The 17792-nt window shown below is 49.8% G+C and overlaps 1 protein-coding gene across 1 annotated transcript in view; it reads right to left on the bottom strand.

Moving 5' to 3' along the window:
* LOC135307652 (IQ motif and SEC7 domain-containing protein 2-like) overlaps window positions 1-11728 on the bottom strand; it is a 98856-nt gene extending 87128 nt beyond the window's left edge. The window contains exon 1 of the mRNA XM_064432057.1: window positions 11645-11728. Coding sequence (XP_064288127.1) covers window positions 11645-11675 — 31 coding nt within the window. The 5' untranslated portion in view covers window positions 11676-11728. The remainder of the gene's footprint in view (window positions 1-11644) is intronic.
* Between the last annotated feature and the right edge of the window lie 6064 nt (window positions 11729-17792).

The following is a 17792-nucleotide window of genomic DNA, read 5'->3' on the forward strand; positions in this document are numbered from 1 at the left end:
GATCGAGTTCTCATAGAAGTATGATCAATGCTCCATTTACTGTTAGTTTCAGGGTACATTTATATGGTTCCAGGGTTCAAGCGACATGGGAAAGTATCTGATTGGTTAACAAAGCACTTATACCTAAAACAAAGACTATTTCTTAAACATATCTTGGTCATGTAGCTCAGCTTGTCAGCAATATCAGTAGAACATTTTCTCATCCTCTGCTAGAATCTTCAGACCATGTACTTTCACGTCTTCTTCAGTTGGCAAACTTTCTCAGGCTGGCTGTCCAAGGGCAGCAAGCTTCTGCTATCAGGCACATACCCGAAGTGTTGGCAAGCATGCTTCTAAATCCACAGAATGTCCATTGGTTTTTATCTGCAGGGTTGTGCACATAGGCCACAGCATCTGCCCAAAAGGCTCTCTAACAGGGACCAAATAAAATAGGCAAACAAAACAACCACCAAGAAAAAAGCAAAACCAACAGAAAAATCCCCACAAATCCAGAAAAAGGTAAAAATCAGGTGAAGGAGGCAGAGATCCAAGAGCAACAAATGGGCAGAGCAACTACAGAAGTGCAGAAAGGAAAGATAATAAGAAAGGAGAGATAATAAGTGGGTATGACACCAAACTAGCCAGGGGATCTGAGATACTGTTCTCACCCTTCTGGAAACAATCTGACATCAAAATACACTGAAAATCAATGATGGTGATTGTGATAATGGGAATCTCTACGTTTAGCTTTCATATATGCATTGTGTGTGAGTTTTGTTTTCCTGTGAAGTCGCATCATCTGGCAAGGGGGCTTTTCTGTCCAAAGAAAAACACTGCAGTGGAAAAGGAGGCCAGTTTGGAAAAGATTAAAAATAAGAGGTAAAAATAAAGTAATTTTTAAAAATATGTTGTTTGGTTGGTTTGCTGTTTGTTCATGGGTTTTTTGCCTGTCTTTGAAAGCAGCCCCTCAGATGTTAATGCACACAGCAAGTCCTTTGTAACGGGCTGTCTTTGCAAAAAATCTGCAAATTTTGTGATGCAAGGCAGAAACAGCTTCCCTTGGGCTACAGCTGGAAGGCTTAGAAATGTGTTCCAGAAACTCAGAATAGGACAGCGTCAGAGCAACACAATTTAATGTCATGGAGTGCAAGATGCAAGTTACCCAATGAAGTAATCAGAGTATTCAAATGCCAAGCAGCGGGAAAGGGCTGTGCATTGGAAAGATAGGAAGAAAACACAGAGGCAGGATGGACAAGTTTCCCAGCCAAACCAGACCAGAAGCACTGGGAGCACAAACGGACACAGCCAGGAGGCCCAGCAGCTCCTTGCTGAGGACCTACTTCATGCAAGAGCTGGCACTCAGAATATCAAATGAATTAAAAATAAAAGGGTGGGGGGAGGCAGCAGTGAGGTGTCCTCAGAGGTTCAACTCTGCACTCTGCTTCTGTCACCAACATTATCCAAGTTCCTGTGCTTGTTTTCCTGGAGAACTTGCACTCAACAGAGCTTCAGTGCCTTTGATCAAATCAGTCTTAAGAGCAGCTTGGGGCTGGTCAGTCATTTAGATGTCAGCACTGACTGGGGTCCAGGCAACAAAGGAACATAAGCTGCAGGCTATCCATACAGCTTTTCATCTTAATGAGAACAAAGCCTTTATTTATGCAAACAGATGGATATTGGGTGGATTTTGTACCATCAGGCCAAGGCACAAGGCTCTGGATCTACACAGCACTTTGGTAAGGAGGGAAACACAGGTGGGGACAATCCAGACTGTTAGAAGTGCCCCCACCCCCTGATTAGGGACAGCACAATTGCTTTTAGAACTCCTTAACCAGCTGGTGAAAAACTGATCTTCTTTTCATGCCCCCTGCATACTGACAGGCAAGTTGAACAGAAAATCTCCTTCATTATCTCTGAGCACCAAAGCAAAGAACCAAGAAAAAAAAAAAGCCAAAAATACCCCAACCAACTAAAATATAAATATTTTTTGCCTGGTCTGGTTTTTTTTTAAGAGGTTTATAAGACTGACTAACCCAGTGCTGAATTAAGAGTGTCACATGTATGTGCCTTCCACAAAGTGTGGGACAGCTGTTGCCATGCAGTGGTGGGTGCAGGGTTAGACCCTTTACTTCAGACCCAGCCCTGCCTTCCTGAGGGACAGAAATTCATCTGTTAGAATCCCTTGGAGCTTCTGGAGCTGCTCTTGGCCCTCCTGTGGATAACTGTGCTGCTGTGGAGCACTGGAGAACTTTCAGCTTGGTACCCATGTATGGGGGCCTTCAGAATCGAAGCAGCATCTTCATGGGCCAACAACAGACTGGAAACGAAAAACCAGCATCAGAAACCTGTGAGATGGAAAACTTTGGGCAGTTTCAGATCAAAAATCTCGATGGCAAAGAAGAACTTTTTCACAAGGATTCCAGTAGAATAAATGACACAGGTGTTGGAGCAACAGCCAGTGCCCACAGCAATAACAACTCCTTGGAATAAAAGGCAGTGCCCACTGCAAAGACATTTCCCTGTCCTGTGGGCTCTATAACCCGCACACGAACATGGCACTTTTCCTGAGTGCTTCCAAAAGCTTCTCTGCGAGAAGCACTGGAGAAGTGCATGGGGCAAGAGTTCTGCAAGTGCCAGGCTCTTGTGCAGCAGAAAAGTCATAAAATATGAAAGATTCTAGCAACCCAAATAAATCCATCCTTTAAGGCTTGTAAATACTCTGATGAATCTCAGTTACTTCGGGACAAAAACAAACACAGTGAAAACTTTCCAAAAATATGGTTTGAAGACAACATTCCTGGTGGTCTGCTCCTGTTTGTGGAACAAGAGGTTACAAGCTGTCCAGCTGAAGAAGGAAAGGAGGATCTACACTTCCCTGTCATATTTTCCTACTGACAAAGGAATTAAGACCAAGAATTTGGGTAAATGGAGGGATAAGACTGGGGTATGGATGTGGTTTTACATCCTAAGATACTTAATTTGCTAAAATAGAAGCACTTTTGTTGTACATGGATCTCCTTGTTAACCTCTTTGTCTTCAAACTCCCTTCCTCCATGGCAGAACTGAACAAGCTCCATAAGTCAGAGCTTCAAGTGAAAAGCTCTGTGATGAGTTATTTTTAATGGATCCATTACCAGTCCGTGGGGTTGCTGTCATGTGGAGCTCAGGTGGCTTTTTGTTGAGATCAAAATCAATGAGCCATTTGTCCCAGCTCCACCTCTCCTGAGGCAGCACTGGCTCCACTGTGCCATTTCTAAATGAAAATTGAATCTCCTAAAGAAGCCAAGCTAAAATCATGAGGGAGTAGTCACAAAAAATAATTTTGGCAGTTTGCTGGGTATTGATCAAACAGCTACCAGCATCCCAAAGTCCAGGCTCCACTAAACAAGGCTCTTTGCTCTGTAAGGAGCCTTTCAATTGGTAGTGTTTCATACCCATGCAGAAGAACAAAAAGCCACTTCCACTGTAGAAACATGAGCTGCAGCTATGCAGTGAGTCGTGTTCAGTAGCTGACCTGCTGCTTTAGTTTTGAGGCAGTTTTAGGCAGGAGATACTGCCATAAAATTTCACAAGAAAATTATCAAGTATCTAAAATAATGCAGTATTATGGTTATTTTCTACCTCCAGTATTGCCAGGACACAGCTTAAGAAAGAAAGGAATTTACCAGCCACCAGAAATGAAAAACATTAAAATGAAAAAAAGGGGCTTTTAAGGAAATCAGAGTGATGGCCACAAGTCATTTTCCAGCTTTGCAGGATTTCAGTTCAAAGTCAATCTAAACAAGCCAGCATATGTCTAGCAAGAAGGAAATCACAGTTCAGGTTTGCTCCTGCACTCAAGCTTTGCTATACCAAAGATATATTCTTTGTATTCTTTTCCAGCTCTCCAGAGAGGAGACTCCACACGGCTTCTGAGGGTGCTGATTAGATGAGGGTTTATTGGGGGTCCCAGCCCCGGATGTAACATAGTTTCAGAGGCAGAAGGGAGAAAGGGAAAGGGAGGGGGAGAGAGGACGAGCCTAGGGGAGAGATGGGCCATGAGAACATCTGGTCTTCCTCACACAGCTTAAGAGGGAAATTCAAAGTAGGTGCGAAATAAGATTTGGGCCAATGGGATTGCAGATCCATGAGACTTCAGGAGAGGAACACAGCTTGGAATAAACCATATATTTTTGAGGGGTACATTTTTGAGACAGAGCATACAATTTGAATAAAATGCAACACCACAATAGATTAGTATGATAGATGATAGATAGATAGATAGATAGATAGATAGATAGATAGATAGATAGATAGATAGATAGATAGACAAAGCAGATAGAGATATATAAACGCACTTGCCTGTATCACTTTACAAAGAAAGGGATGGGGAAGTGACAGGTTATTCTTTTCCACACATGGGAAACTATCTTTTTCCCAGAAAATTCAGCTTCCTTCTTCTGTGACCACCAGGGTATCTGAAGACCCCACCAAGAAGGCCCTGTGATGCCATTGGCCTGTGCATCCAGCAAGTCAAGAAAGTAAGGCCTGCCTCTTAATACTACAGTGGTGTTAAAGAGGTTTATTCTCAGTTTTTGGTGGCAAGAGGAAGGAACTGAAGCCAGTTACTGTAAAATGCCTGCACAAGCACCAGTGCAAATCACAGCCAAAGGAAGGATGAAGCCAGTCCCACAACCACAGCTCAAGCGGCCAGAGATCCTCCTTCAACTCTGGCTGCATTGAAGCCCCACTGATTGCCAAGAAGAAAAGCGCCCTACTGAGAGCGACCAAACTTAACCCTCTGCCAGGACACAAATTTAGAGGGAAATAATTTAAAATCCCTACACCACCAGACACACTTCCCAGTGAGAAGGGTTGGAACTCTCTGCCCCCCAGCACTTGCCCAGCAGGCAGGTTCACAAAGGTGCTGGGAGCTAAGCTGTGCCCTGCGAGGGAACAGAGCCAGCCTCCCTTCAGTGGCAGAAGGCGCGGCCTCAGCTGTAGCCCCGGGTGCCTGCGGTGGCCCAGGGCACGGCCATGGCTGTCAATGTGTTGGGCTGCAGCACAGGGCAGGCCGGAGCTCAGCAGCCTCAGCAGAGCCCAGGGCTGCGGCCCTTCCCTGCCGGGGCCCGAGCCTGGCCCGGCCCGGCCCGGCCCGAGCAGCCCGGACTGGCCCAGGGGATGGGCTGCGCCCGCCCGCTGTGCCCACAGGCTGGGCCCAAGCCTTTGCAAGAGGCTTTCTCCCAGCTTGGCAAAACCTCGGCCAAGTGTCCCTGTGCTGTGCTGAGAAGAGTAAAAAACCCCCTCAAATTTAACCCTGCTGCCCAACGCATGAGGGATCCCTGCACACCTTAGGAGAGGCCATCCATACTCCTTTGTGCCTCATAAGGGATCCCTGCACCCCTCAGCAGGGACCCCAAAATATGCCTGTGAGCCCCTGCCTGGCTCCTGCCTGCCCACACCGTGGCCATCCATGGCTGCTCCTGGGCATGGAGCTCGGTCAGTGCTGGTGCCGGGTGGGCTTTGCTGCTGCTACCCACCCAGACGTAGCTGCAAAAACTCAATTTCTTTATTTGAACATAAAATATAGGCCAAGCGCTGCCCTGGCAGACAAGGGCTACCCACCTTCAGTCCTGGCCGGGGAACAGGACCAGGGGGCTCAGGGGGAGAGGGTCTCGTTGAGGAGGGGTGGGTTTTGGGACGGCCTCATGGCGGGGATGCAGCCACGGCAGGGCAGATAGGGGCAGAAGTGGAGAGCTCGGATAAAGTTTCAGGTTCTCATTGCCTCTGTTTTTAGGTGCGTCTTCTGAATATGCACCGGAGTACCTGTGAAGAGAGGAGGTGGCTGAGGCCCCAGCTGCCAGTGGCACACAGGGACCCTCGTGCACAGCTGGGCCCAGCTGGACAGCTGCCCCTCAAGGCCCCGGCCAGGAGGGCACGGCTCTGGGCAGGGTCCCTGGCCAGGAGCGGGCCCCAGAGCGCCTCTGACATTCAAGGGCAACTTCGGCCCTGCTCTTTCTCCTCCCCACCTCCCTCTGCCTCTGCCCTGTGCCCCTGGGGCTGCTCTTGGCCAGGCAGCCTCAGTGGGAGCCAGCTCTGGCTGCAGCCCCAACGGGGCCCCCAGGACAAGGCCCAGCAATTGAGAGGCCAATGGAAGCACTGGGCAGCAGCAGAGTTCTTTGGACAATCATAGCCTGGCCACAACTCTATTGCAGCCTCCCTGTGAATGTTTCCTGTCTGCATTAGATCTTCATAAGAAGCTGTTTCAGGAAAAGATGAAGAAAGCACTCACCATTTTCTCTTCCAGTAAAAATGAATTTGGACACAGCATAAGATGAAGATAAACTCCAAACAAAGCAGGCCTGCCATTAACCCTGCCCAGCACCCTGCTTCCTTACAGAAGCCCCTTCCGAGGCCCTTCTGGGCATCGGGCAGTTGTGTTGTGGTGCCGGCTGCATCTGTGGGAGCAATGGGGAGCGTGAGCCCCTGCTGTGCTGCACTGCTGAGCTGGCAGCACGGTGGATACGGGCAGGACGTTCTCTGTTTCCCCCAGCGCTGGGGCCTGCAGGCACCTTGCCGGCCCTTGGCACAGGCTGTGCCAGCCAACAAAGCCCAGCAGGCCGGGAGGAGAGCCCGGGGGCAGCGCAGCTGCTTGGGCAGCGGCTGCTGCCAGGGACAAGGGCCAAAGCCATCCCTGAGCAGCCACTGCCAGCCCTTGCACTCCCTGCCCCGTCACAGCTCCCCCAGCGCCAGGGGACAGGCTCAGGCCCTCTCAGGAGACACTGGAGGCATCACCTGCTGTGCCAGTGCCTGGAACTGCCTGTTCTCCTGCAGAAGAGGCTGCCACTGAGCCACTGCTTCCTCCTGGATCAGCCACCTTCTGTGCCAAGTTTTGGGTAATCGCTGGAGAAAGGAAAGGGACAGATGGATCAGATGGGACAGTTCCCCATTGGGGAGGTGTCATCTTCAGAAGCTAAATGTGTGAATGTCATGGACAAGGATGAGGAAATCAGATGAGCTTTTGGGATTGGACAGGCCCCTCCCTTCTCCAAAGCACCACCCCTCCTGATCTGCCTGGAGACTGGGAAATTGTAGAGGATCTCAGGGTGGGCATGGCCTATGGTGCAGTTTGGGCACCGTGTCAGCAGATGCCAAATGCCTTCCTGCAGAGGCTGGGCAGAAGCTGCAGCCAGGCCAGGCTGGGAAGCAGCCCTGCAGGGCGTGAAAGCAGCAGCGGGGCAGTGAGGCTGCCATGGATCCCTTCCCACTGTGCCGGGCACAGCGTGTCCAGATGTGCAGCCAAAGCCCCCGTCTGCTGAGTCCCAGGGGAAGCATGAGGGAAATGCACCCACCACAGCATCTCTCCAGGTCACTCAGCATCTGGCCCAGATGTTTTGCTGACTCCAGGAACTTACTGTCTCCTCTTTGGTACTGCCTGTTGGAGGACCTTAAAAGTACTTCCAGTTCGTGTGGATGGATCCCACAAAAATAGGACTCAGCCTGCGGTGTCAGCAGGGACACACTACTCACCCCTGCCATGGGAGCGGGGATTGTGTGCAGCATCCAGCCCTGGGGCTTGAAAAGTCCTCCCTGCAGACACACCTGGAACTCAACAGCCAGAGAAGCTTCTGTCACCTTTTTCTTCCAGGATTACAATAATTATTCTCTGAGGGAAACTGGTGAACTAACCTGCAGAAATTCCCAAGGGCTCCAAATCATCTTCCATCCCCGCTCCTGGAGAAGCCATCCCAGCACCCTCACCTAGAAGGGAGCACAGATCAGAAGTGTTTCCATGGTGTACCGGAATTTCCTTCTGCCTTAGGGATCTGGGCACTGAAAGGGAGGGAATTGCACTGACCAAGGGAGGGAAATGCACTGACCATGGCGTCTCACCTGTGCACTCATCATCTGGTCCAGATGTTTGGCTGCCTCCAGGGATTTTTTGTCTTCTGTATCTTGGGTCTTGTCTCTTCGAGGACATTAGAGAAAGGTAGTTCCTCTTCATGAGGATGGGTCGGATAAGGCCATGGGAGCCAGATGTCAACGGCCATGACCAAAGCAGTACCAGGGGCTGGGGAGCTATGGCCTTGCTCCGGTCACTCTCCACACTATTTCCTAGCTCTGTGGAACATCCTTGGAGTGGAAACTGAGGAAGCCCCAGGCCCCTGGGGTCTCCCTCCCTCCCTCCCTCCCTCCCTCCCTCCCTCCCTCCCTCCCTCCCTCCCTCCCTCCCTCCCTCCCTCCCTCCCTCCCTCCCTCCCTCCCTCCCTCCCTCCCTCCCTCCCTCCCTCCCTCCCTCCCACAGAGGAACCCCTCCCCAAAGCCCTGGGCAAAACCATCCCCAGCGCTTCCCGGGGAGCAGGGAGCGCTGTCCCGGGAAAGGGCAGCCAGGCTGCCGGCTCACCTGCTCCCCGCGCTTGCAGTGGAGCAGCCTGGGCAGCCCTGGCAGGCAGGGCCACGGCCAGGAGCAGCAGGAGTAGGAGGCGCAGAGCAAGGGCCATGCTGCCTTGCCCTCTGCCAGTCCCGCAGCTCTTGCTGCCACCGCTGTCCCGACACCGCTGTCCCAACGTCAGCACCGCTGCTGCCACCGTCGCTGCTGCCGCAACAGTTGTGCTCAGGGACTGACTGCTGGCTCCTTGTGCTGCTGTGCAACCACGGGGCTCTGGCACCTCTGGGACCTCAGAGCCTGCTGTGAGCTCATGACCAGGGTGCAGTTGTTTCGGGAGCTGGATCTGCCTTCTTCGGGAGTGAGCTCATCCTGCCCAGCTGCTCTGCCCAAGGGCTGTGACACAGTCCCAGCTCAGCTGATCTCACAGGCTGGGGCATGAAGGGATGGAGAGCAGCTCCACCAAGGACTTGGGGTTGCTGCTAGAAGAGAGGCTGGACATGAGGCAGCCATGTGCATCCAAGGGAGAGTGCCCAGCAGGTTGAAGGAGGTGATTCCACCTCTCTGCTCTGGTGAGACCCCACCTGGAGTACTGTGGAAGACGTTTTACAGTGACCTCTGTGACCCATCGAGAAGTTTGATAAGAGGATCCATGCTAACCCCTGAAAGAATTTTCTACCAAGGTTGTTGACATAGAAACCAAGAAAGAAAGAAGGATAAATAAGAGAAACCTGCAACTCCCTATTTCAATGAGTATTTTGTTTGTATCTCGTGACCAATAAGTAAAGTATAAACTTAAGAGCTTTGTAAGAATGGAGAAAAAGCATGCAGGCTAGAATAAAAACAGGGTTTGAAGCCTTCTGGAAATGGACTGTGTTGCCTTGTAGTGTCTCGACCTCTCCCACGACAGAGTACTGCATCCTGCTCTGGGTCCCCAAGACAGGAAGGACATGGTCCCGTGAGATCTAGTCCAGAGGAGGGACAAAATGCTCTGAGGGCTGGAGCCCTTCTGCTTTGGAGACACAGGCTGGGAGAGCTGGCAGTGTTCAGCCTGGAAGAGAGAAGACTCCAGGGACACCTGATTGCTGCCTTTCAGTGTCTTCTGGGGGCTTGTAAAGAGACGGGACTGAATTTTTAGTAAAGCCTTTTGTGACCATACAGAGAGGGAATGGTTTTAATCTAAAAGATGGTCAATTCAGACTAGATGAAAGAAACACATATTTTACACTATTGCTTTTGAAACCCTGGCACAGGTTGCCCAGAGAGGTGGACATCCATCCCTGCAGACATTCAAGCTCCTGCTCTGAGCAACCTGACCTAGTTCAAGGTGTCCCCTGCTCATTGCAGGGCATTGGGACAAGATGGCCTTTAAATGTCCCTTCCAACCCAAGCCATTCTGTGCTCCTGTGCACCATCAAAGCAGTGCTGCATTAGTGCTGGGCTGATTATGCTGGCACCTGTATTTTGGTACTTGTGCCATTTAGCAATTGGCCATGAGAGGATTGATGGGCTGGACAGTGAAGTCTGCAAATAACACTCAGTGTGCTCAAGGAGAAAAAGGAGAGGAACACGGCTTCCAGTTCAGATAAATGCCAGCATTTTGCTGCCCATTCCTGGTTAGAGAAATAAAGGAATGTCCTGAAGATCCCTTCATGTGGGTTCATTATTGGCCATATCAGTACTTGTGTTCTGTAAAACAGGTAAGTTGTTACAGCTTCTTGCCCCATTTATCCCTGAATAAAACCCAAATACTGCATTGCTCCTTGTCTACTTTCTTCCAAGTCAGGGCAAATTTTGTTCATTACTGAGTGGGACATATTCATCTGTTCACAAGCAAATTCCTCTTGCCACTCTCACAATGGCAAGACTGCTTTGTTGATTTGCTCTAATCGGACTGTAATTAAGGCCTACCTCTCACTAGAATTAAAGCTGATGCATTGGGAGGCAAAGTGTTGAGTCATTTCTCCTGGAGTCTGACACTGTAGAGAGTTGTTCTGTAAGTAAATGCCATTTGAATACAGGTGTAGTCTACCATACTTCTGGCATACTAGAAGTGAGAAAAAACCCTTTGAATCAGGATTTTATCCTTTCTTCCTCCACCTCCTCCTCCCAGGAATTTTAATCGCTGAGGTCTAAGCTCTTCAGCTGCCTCACAAACATTCTTTTAATTCAGTCATCCATGCATTGAGCCACAAATCAGGACCGTGGTGTGAACCTTGAAGCAATGTAGGTTTATAGCACTGAAAATAATAATCCAATACCCAGGTTAAGCCAAGCCTATTGGTTATTTCCCAAATAACTCTGTCTATCCTCAGTGATGTTTCAAAAACGATCATTGTGAAAGCTAGGAGCGGGGAGAGAGAATGTTATCAAAATTAAAAATAGAGCTTTCTCAGATCTTCATATTACTATAAAAAGAGAGTCCAAACTATTCATCTATGGAACATTAAGTAAGAAGTGAACAAAAGACTGTCAAAATAATTGCTTGGGGAACAAAAAACCCATAAATAAAAACAAGCTTAAATGTAGATAATAAGTAAACCATCATGCAAAGAAAAAAAACAGACCTGCCAAAACTAAGACCAATAAGGCTGTTTCATCTGTCTCAACTAAAAAAAAAAAAAAAAAAGAAAATAAAACCTTAAAATAATCAGAGATTCTCAAGGGCATTACTATACATAGAAACGTCCTGGTATTGGGAAAAACATGAAGGAAAGTGCAGCATGCAATTCACAGATGTAACCTAGAATTTGTTAGGGAGGGCCAGAGGTGGCAGTGGCTGCTCAGGGATGGCTTTGGCCCGTGTCCCTGGCAGCAGCCACTGCCCAAGTAGCTGCGCTGCCCCCGGGCTCTCCTCCCGGCCTGCTGGGCTTTGTTGGCTGGCACAGCCTGTGCCAAGGGCCGGCAAGGTGCCTGCAGGCCCCAGCTCTGGGGGAAACAGAGAACGTCCTGCCCGTATCCACCGTGCTGCCAGCTCAGCAGTGCAGCACAGCACGGGCTCACGCTCCCCATTGCTCCCACAGATGCGGCCGACCCCACAACACGTGTTTCCCATTCCCAGAAGAGCCTCAGAATGGGTTGCTGTTGGGGAACCCTCTGTTTGCATGTGATAAGGGCAAGTCTGGCTATCTGTTTCTGCCAGGAAATTATTTGGAAGTGCTCAACTGAACCTCAACTCAGAGTTTCGGCACTGCAGTTCATGTCTTTGATTGTAATTCGGTCCTAGCAGTCAGTTTTATACCTCTCCCCTTATTTTCTATTGTTATAGCATATTTTATTACCAAGGGCTTGCTCCTTTACCCCATGTGTTGGTTTTGCTCCACTTGTCCATTTCCCCAAAGACCTGCCCTTTTGTTCACTGTTCCTCCTCCCATTGCATGTCAGTCCCTCTCCAAGCTTGCCCCTTGCTCTAGAAATTTTCCTATCAATTTTGTATCCTTCGGAACCCCATTGGTTTGTTTAAGTTCTTCCCCTCCCCTGTAATCCCCAATTGGTTTAAACCTTGTATTCCCCGCCTGGTGTTCCACCCTCAGTTTCTCCCAATTGGCTAAAGATTGGATCCTCCCCTGGGACCCTGCCAAGTTTGGAAGGGTGTATGCCTTTAGTGCAGTGTTGGCCTGCCCCTGATGGTCTGTAGAGTAATCACCTTCGGAAATCATAGAGCAGACCTCACCCTGTTCCTTGTCCCTACCCTCAGTGCAGTCCTACCCCCAAGGCAGTCCACCTGTGCTGTAGAGCAGCTGTGCCCTGCAGCCACAGCCCAGATTCGACAGTTTTCTGGGGGCGGCCCAGTGCCACTGTGGGTGTGGGCAGCTAGTGGGGCTGAAGACATGGGGCAGCAGAGCACTTCCCAAATCAGCTCTTCTGCTGCAATAAAGAGATGCAGCTGTCACGCGAGTGCCTGGGAGGTAGCACCAGCAAAGCCCACCTGGCAGCAGCACTGCCTGAGCTCCATGTCCAGGAGCAGCCGTGGAGGCCAGGACTGGGCCCAGCTGTGCAGGAGGGTCCCTGTGTGCCACTGGCAGCTGGGGCCTCAGCCACCTCCTCTCTACACAGGTGCTCCTCTCCATCTCCAGAAGACCAGCCTAACAACGCAGGCAGCGAGAATTTGAGCCATGACCTCAGCTCTCCACTTCTGCCCCTATCTACCCTGCCGTGGCTGCAGCAGTGTCACGAGGCCATCCCAAAACCCACCGCTCCTCAACGAGAACCTCTGCCCCTGAGCCCCCTGGTCCTGTTCCCCGGCCTGGACTGAAGGTGGGCAGCCCTTGCCTGGCAGGGCAGGGCGTGGCCCACATTTTATATTCAAATAAAGAGTTGGAGTTTTCACAGTTATGTTCGTGTGGTAGCAGCAGCAAAGCCCACCCAGCACCAGCAGTGGCTGAGCTCCGTGCCCAGGAGCAGCCATGGATGGCCACGGTGTGGGCAGGCAGGAGCCAGGCAGGGGCTGCTGTGCCCAGCGGCGGGGCCCCGAGGGGATGGGGGAGCCCATGCTGAGCATCCCTGGGCTGAGGGCACATTTCCTTCTGGGGGATCATCTGGGCCTGGACCTGAAGAGGCACAAAGGGATATTTTGGGTTGCCTGATGAGGGTTCCAGGAGTCCCGCATGTTTTAAATGAATTAGCTTTTTTGATTAATAAGGAGAATTTATTCCATAATTAAAATTCAGTCGTAGAAAATCTAGAAGCAAATATCAGATTGGCCCTGAAGCAGGCTAACAGCGTCAGATGAGACAGGTGGGGCATTTCTCTCCCCTGTGCATCACGAAGGGACAGCTCTCTCAAAGTCTTTTTTGTCCATTTCCAAGCTCCAAGCGGTGTGGAGGGCAGGAGTTTTTCTGCTTTCTTATGGTTGTTTTTATCCTTTTTGCATATTCATGTATTTTTTCCTTTCTTGCTGCAGCTCTTGCTGAGAGTTTCCCCAAAACTGGTAAAAGATTCACTTTGTTAGAGGAAAATGCAATATGCATTCTAGGAGGCACACATTTATCTTATAGATGATGCAAATCGAATGCACATTGCTGAGGTTTGGTCAGAGAAATAATCTTCTGGAATCAGCATTTCTGGGGACGAATATTCAGGCTAGGATTCTGGTGCATGTTGATTGCCCTGAACCCTTCTTTGTTATGCTAGGATTTTCATTAGGCGAGATTACTGTAGTCTCAGCATGAATTTGTGCATACAATCTATCAGAATCCCTCCCTTTCTCTATTAATTTATTAAATTTGTACTTTTAGGATACACTTTGAAAAAGCTTACTTATTTTCTAATTTTATGTTTAGTATTTATAAAACTTGACAACTACACTTTCATACTACTAGTCAGGGTATAAAATTAACAGCTCTTCTCATAAGGTAGATTATTCTAAATCTTTAATTTCTTTTCTTTGGATTGTCAATTATATTTTTTTATATCAATGCATGTGCTTATTGTACTTTAGATATATTTTGACTCCATAGTCGTTTAAGGCTGGTAATATTTGTAAAATAAGTTTTTCATGTTTTCTTATGTTGCCTGCTAAAATGTATCTTTATAACTGTCTCATGTTCTTGTTTTTTAATTCTTGAGCAATTTGCTTTATTCTACTCTCAGGATTTATTTCTTCTCTAGCTCTTCCAGAACAAAAAGTTTTAATATATTGCTTACAAATTTTGCCATTTTATTCTTTTTGCTATATTTCACATTTTCTTTATTCCAGTGTCTTTTACTACTCATAGTGCACCTTCTGAATTTGTTAAAATTATAGCGTACTACACTAACTTGGGAGTGTGCATATGGCTCATTCTTTTTGGGCTTGGATGACTAATACGGTGACAATAATCCTCTGCAGTTTTAACACTCTAGCTCTCTCAAAGCCCCTTTGGGTTGCAGCCAAAGGGCCAAGATGTGTATCTTCTTGGTAGCAGAGCTTACACCTTGGGATCTAGTCACTGGTGTCATTCGTCTCATTCTCAGTATTTACTTCATAAGATTTATAAGAGCCTTTTAAATTGTTTTTCAGGATTTAGGATAGCATCTGCTTATTTCTAATTGTTATAGTTTTATTTCTTTGACATTTTAGCTCTAAAGTTGTAATTAGTCTGTACACTTCTCTTTCTTTCAGCTATACTTGGCTGTTTTCCTTTATTTTAATTTGATCCTTATTAAATATCTAACGGCTTTTGTTATATCCTATCTGATTTAATGTTACTTTTAGTGTTTCTTGGAACTTAAATCTGGTTTGTATCTTATATACTTAATTTTTTCCCAATTTTTCACAAATCATATTATTGTTCTAATATATTCTTTACAGTGTTTCATTAGCTTTTACTTCTATTTCTTTTGTCTGTTATGACAAAAGCACTAAAATATTTTATTTTTTGAAATAAATTTGCATATCACACCTTAAATATTCAGTTCACTTAAAACAACCTCATGAATAATACAGTTTAAAATAAAATATTTTACTTCTCATAACAATGGGTTTTACAGCTTACAAGCTTAGGTATTAACATGCATCAGTCTATTTTACTTCAAGGAGTAGTGGTGACTTTTTAGTGAGGTTTGGCTGGTGTTTCTGTTGGTGGATTTACAGGTCTTCTGTCCTGTCTTTCTTTGCAGCTGAACCTGCTGGTGAAGGTGGTGCAGCTTCCCAAGCCACGTCCAGGACTGAGGCTGTGGGAGATGCTGAGGGTGGGTCAAGGCCTTTCCCCTGGGAGAGCTGCCAGCTCAGAGCCCAAATCTTGGCCAGGGGGGCATCGCTGCAGGTGCCAGCACAGAACCATGCACGTGTGTGCCCTCGCCCTGCGCGATCCCCTCACCGCTCCTGCGGCTCAGCGGTGCCCGTGCAGATCAGCAGAGATGGCAGAAGCTTCTGTTGCTGTTTTGTTACAGGTGTGTCTGCGGGGAGGACTTCTCCAGCTCCTTTGCTGATTCCTACAGAGAAGCCTGGCTCCCATCGCAGAGGTGAGTAGTGTGTCCCTGCTGACCCCTCAGGCTGAGCCCTGCTTTTGTGGGATCCATTCCTGGGAAATGGAACTACTTTCTCTTAAGGTCCTCCACCAGAAGAGATCAAAGACATGGCAGACGAGAAATTCCAGAATCCATTAGAAATTATGTGGCAAATGCTGAAGGAAGTGCTGCAGGGAGGACAAGGTGGGTGCATTTGCCTCATGCTTCCCCTGGCACACAGGAGCCGGGGGCTTTGGCTGCCCATCTGGACACGCCGTGCCCGGCACAGCAGGAAGGGATCCATGGCAGCCTCGCTGCCCCGCTGCTGCTTTCACGCCCTGCAGGGCTGTTTCCCAGCCTGGCCTGGCTGCAGCTTCTGCCCAGCCTCTGCCGGAAGTTATTTGGCATCAGCTGACAGGCCGTGCCCAAACTGTAACACACCCTGAGATCCCCCACTATATCCAGCCCTGCAGATTAGGAAAAGGGTGGCTGTTTGGAGGTGGAAGTGCTCTCATCATGGCACTGTAACCTGGCCATTTTCCTGCTCCATAAATTTCACAAATATTACCTCTGATGCCACCACCCAAGTGGGGAACAGCCCCATCTGATGCAGCTGTCTCCCTTCCTTTGTCAAGAGATGGACATAGTGCTTCAGTGGAAGGTGGCATTTCTTGAAGGAAGCACTCCATCTTCGGTGCCAGCCCCTGCTGCAGGAAGGAAGGCAAAGCCAGACACGGGCACAGGCACAGCAGGTAATTGCTGTGCCGGGCTCAGCCCTGGCCGGGGCTGTGTGGCAGCAGCTCTTCCCCCAGGGCCTGCCCTTGCCCGGCCCGGCAGCAGCCAAAGCTGGAGGCGCCTCGGCTTCCAGGCCTCTGGAGCTGGTTCAGAGCCCCGGGGAAACGGGACTGCTGCAGCAACGTCCCTGGCGCTGCAGCTGCTGCGGAGCTGGCCCTGAGTGCCCAGAGGCCCAAGGCACAGGAGCAGCCCCGAGCGGGAGCCCTGCCACCAGCCCAGGGCCAGAGCCAGCCCTGGCACACAATGGAAACAGTTCTCATCTTGGTTTGCTTCCAGACTGGGATGCTGGGAAGGATTCTCCATTAGCCTGGCGCTCTGAAGTTGTGAAGCCCTCTGAGCATTCTGCAGGTATGTTCTCACTGTCCCACCAAGGCGTAATGTTTGACTGACTGGTAAGAACCAGGTGACAGAAGCTTCTGTGGCTGTTGTGTTACAGGCGTGTCTGCAGGGACGACCTCACCAACTCCTACCTTGGATGCTGCACAAAAGGCCAGCTCCCATGGCAGGGGTGAGTAGTGTGTCCCTGCTGACCCCTCAGGCTGAGCCCTGCTTTTGTGGGGTCCATTCCTGGGAAATGGAACTACTTTCTCTTAAGGTCCTCTGACAGGAAAGACCAAAGACATGGCAGGCAGGAAATTCCAGGACCCATTAGAAATCATGTGGCAAATGCTGAAGGAACGTCTGCAGAGAAGACAAGGTGGGTGCATTTCCCTCATGCTGCTCCTGGGACTCAGCAGCCGGGGGCTTTGGCTGCACATCTGGACACGCCGTGCCCGGCACAGCAGGAAGGGATCCATGGCAGCCTTGCTGCCCCGCTGCTGCTTTCATGCCCTGCAGGGCTGTTTCCCAGCCTGGCCTGGCTGCAGCTTCTGCCCAGCCTCTGCAGGAAGGCATTTGGCATCAGCTGGCAGACAGCCCCAATTGCACCACAGGCCATGCCCACCCTCAGATCCCCTGCAATTTCCTGGTGTCCAGGCAGATCAGATGTTGGGGCTGTTTGGGGAAGGAAGCAGCCTTGGGTTGTCCCAAAATCCTGGGTGTTTTCTGATCCTTGTGCATTCCTTTCACAAGTGATGCCTCCTGAAATTGTCCCCTTCCCCATTCCCAGTCAGGAATGTTTTCATCTGATCCAGCTGTCTCTTTTCCATTCTCCAGAAATGAAAGGAGAGCCTGTGGAGAAAGAAGCATTTCCCGGAGGAAGCAGTGGTTGCATGCCAGCCTCAGCTCCAGGAAGGGAGGCCATGCCAGGCACAGGCACAGGAGGTAATTGCTGTGCCTCTGGGCCTGAGCCCTGCTGAGGCTTGAGCTGCCCTCTCTGCTGTTTGGCAGTGCGGGCACAGCCTGGACTAGAGCGGCACAGCCCAGGGGAATTATCCCGAGCAGGCTCAGGGCACTCGGGTACTGAGCAGTCCTGCTGGGGTCCCTCCATGGGAGACATGTCCTGAAACCTGGGAGCGACTGCACGGGGTGCCCACGGTGGGGAAAGGACAGAGGGGGAGAGCAAGGCTCCAGTGTGTCCTGAGAGGGCCTGGCTGTTTGCCCTTGGGATCTGGGGGGTTTCCCCACAGAAGGAGGGCAGGAGGGACAGAGGGAGGGCAGGATGGATAGCTGTGGCACTGCCTGCTGCAGTTTTCCCCCATGCTTTAGGGAGGATTTCTTCTGTGTGTGAGGGGGAGAGTTCCAGGTCCCTGCACTGCTGCAGCCACCCCTCCCAGGGATGTTG

The sequence above is a fragment of the Passer domesticus genome, chromosome 9 (genome assembly GCF_036417665.1).
Source record: "Passer domesticus isolate bPasDom1 chromosome 9, bPasDom1.hap1, whole genome shotgun sequence".
NCBI classification, from domain to species: domain Eukaryota; kingdom Metazoa; phylum Chordata; class Aves; order Passeriformes; family Passeridae; genus Passer; species Passer domesticus.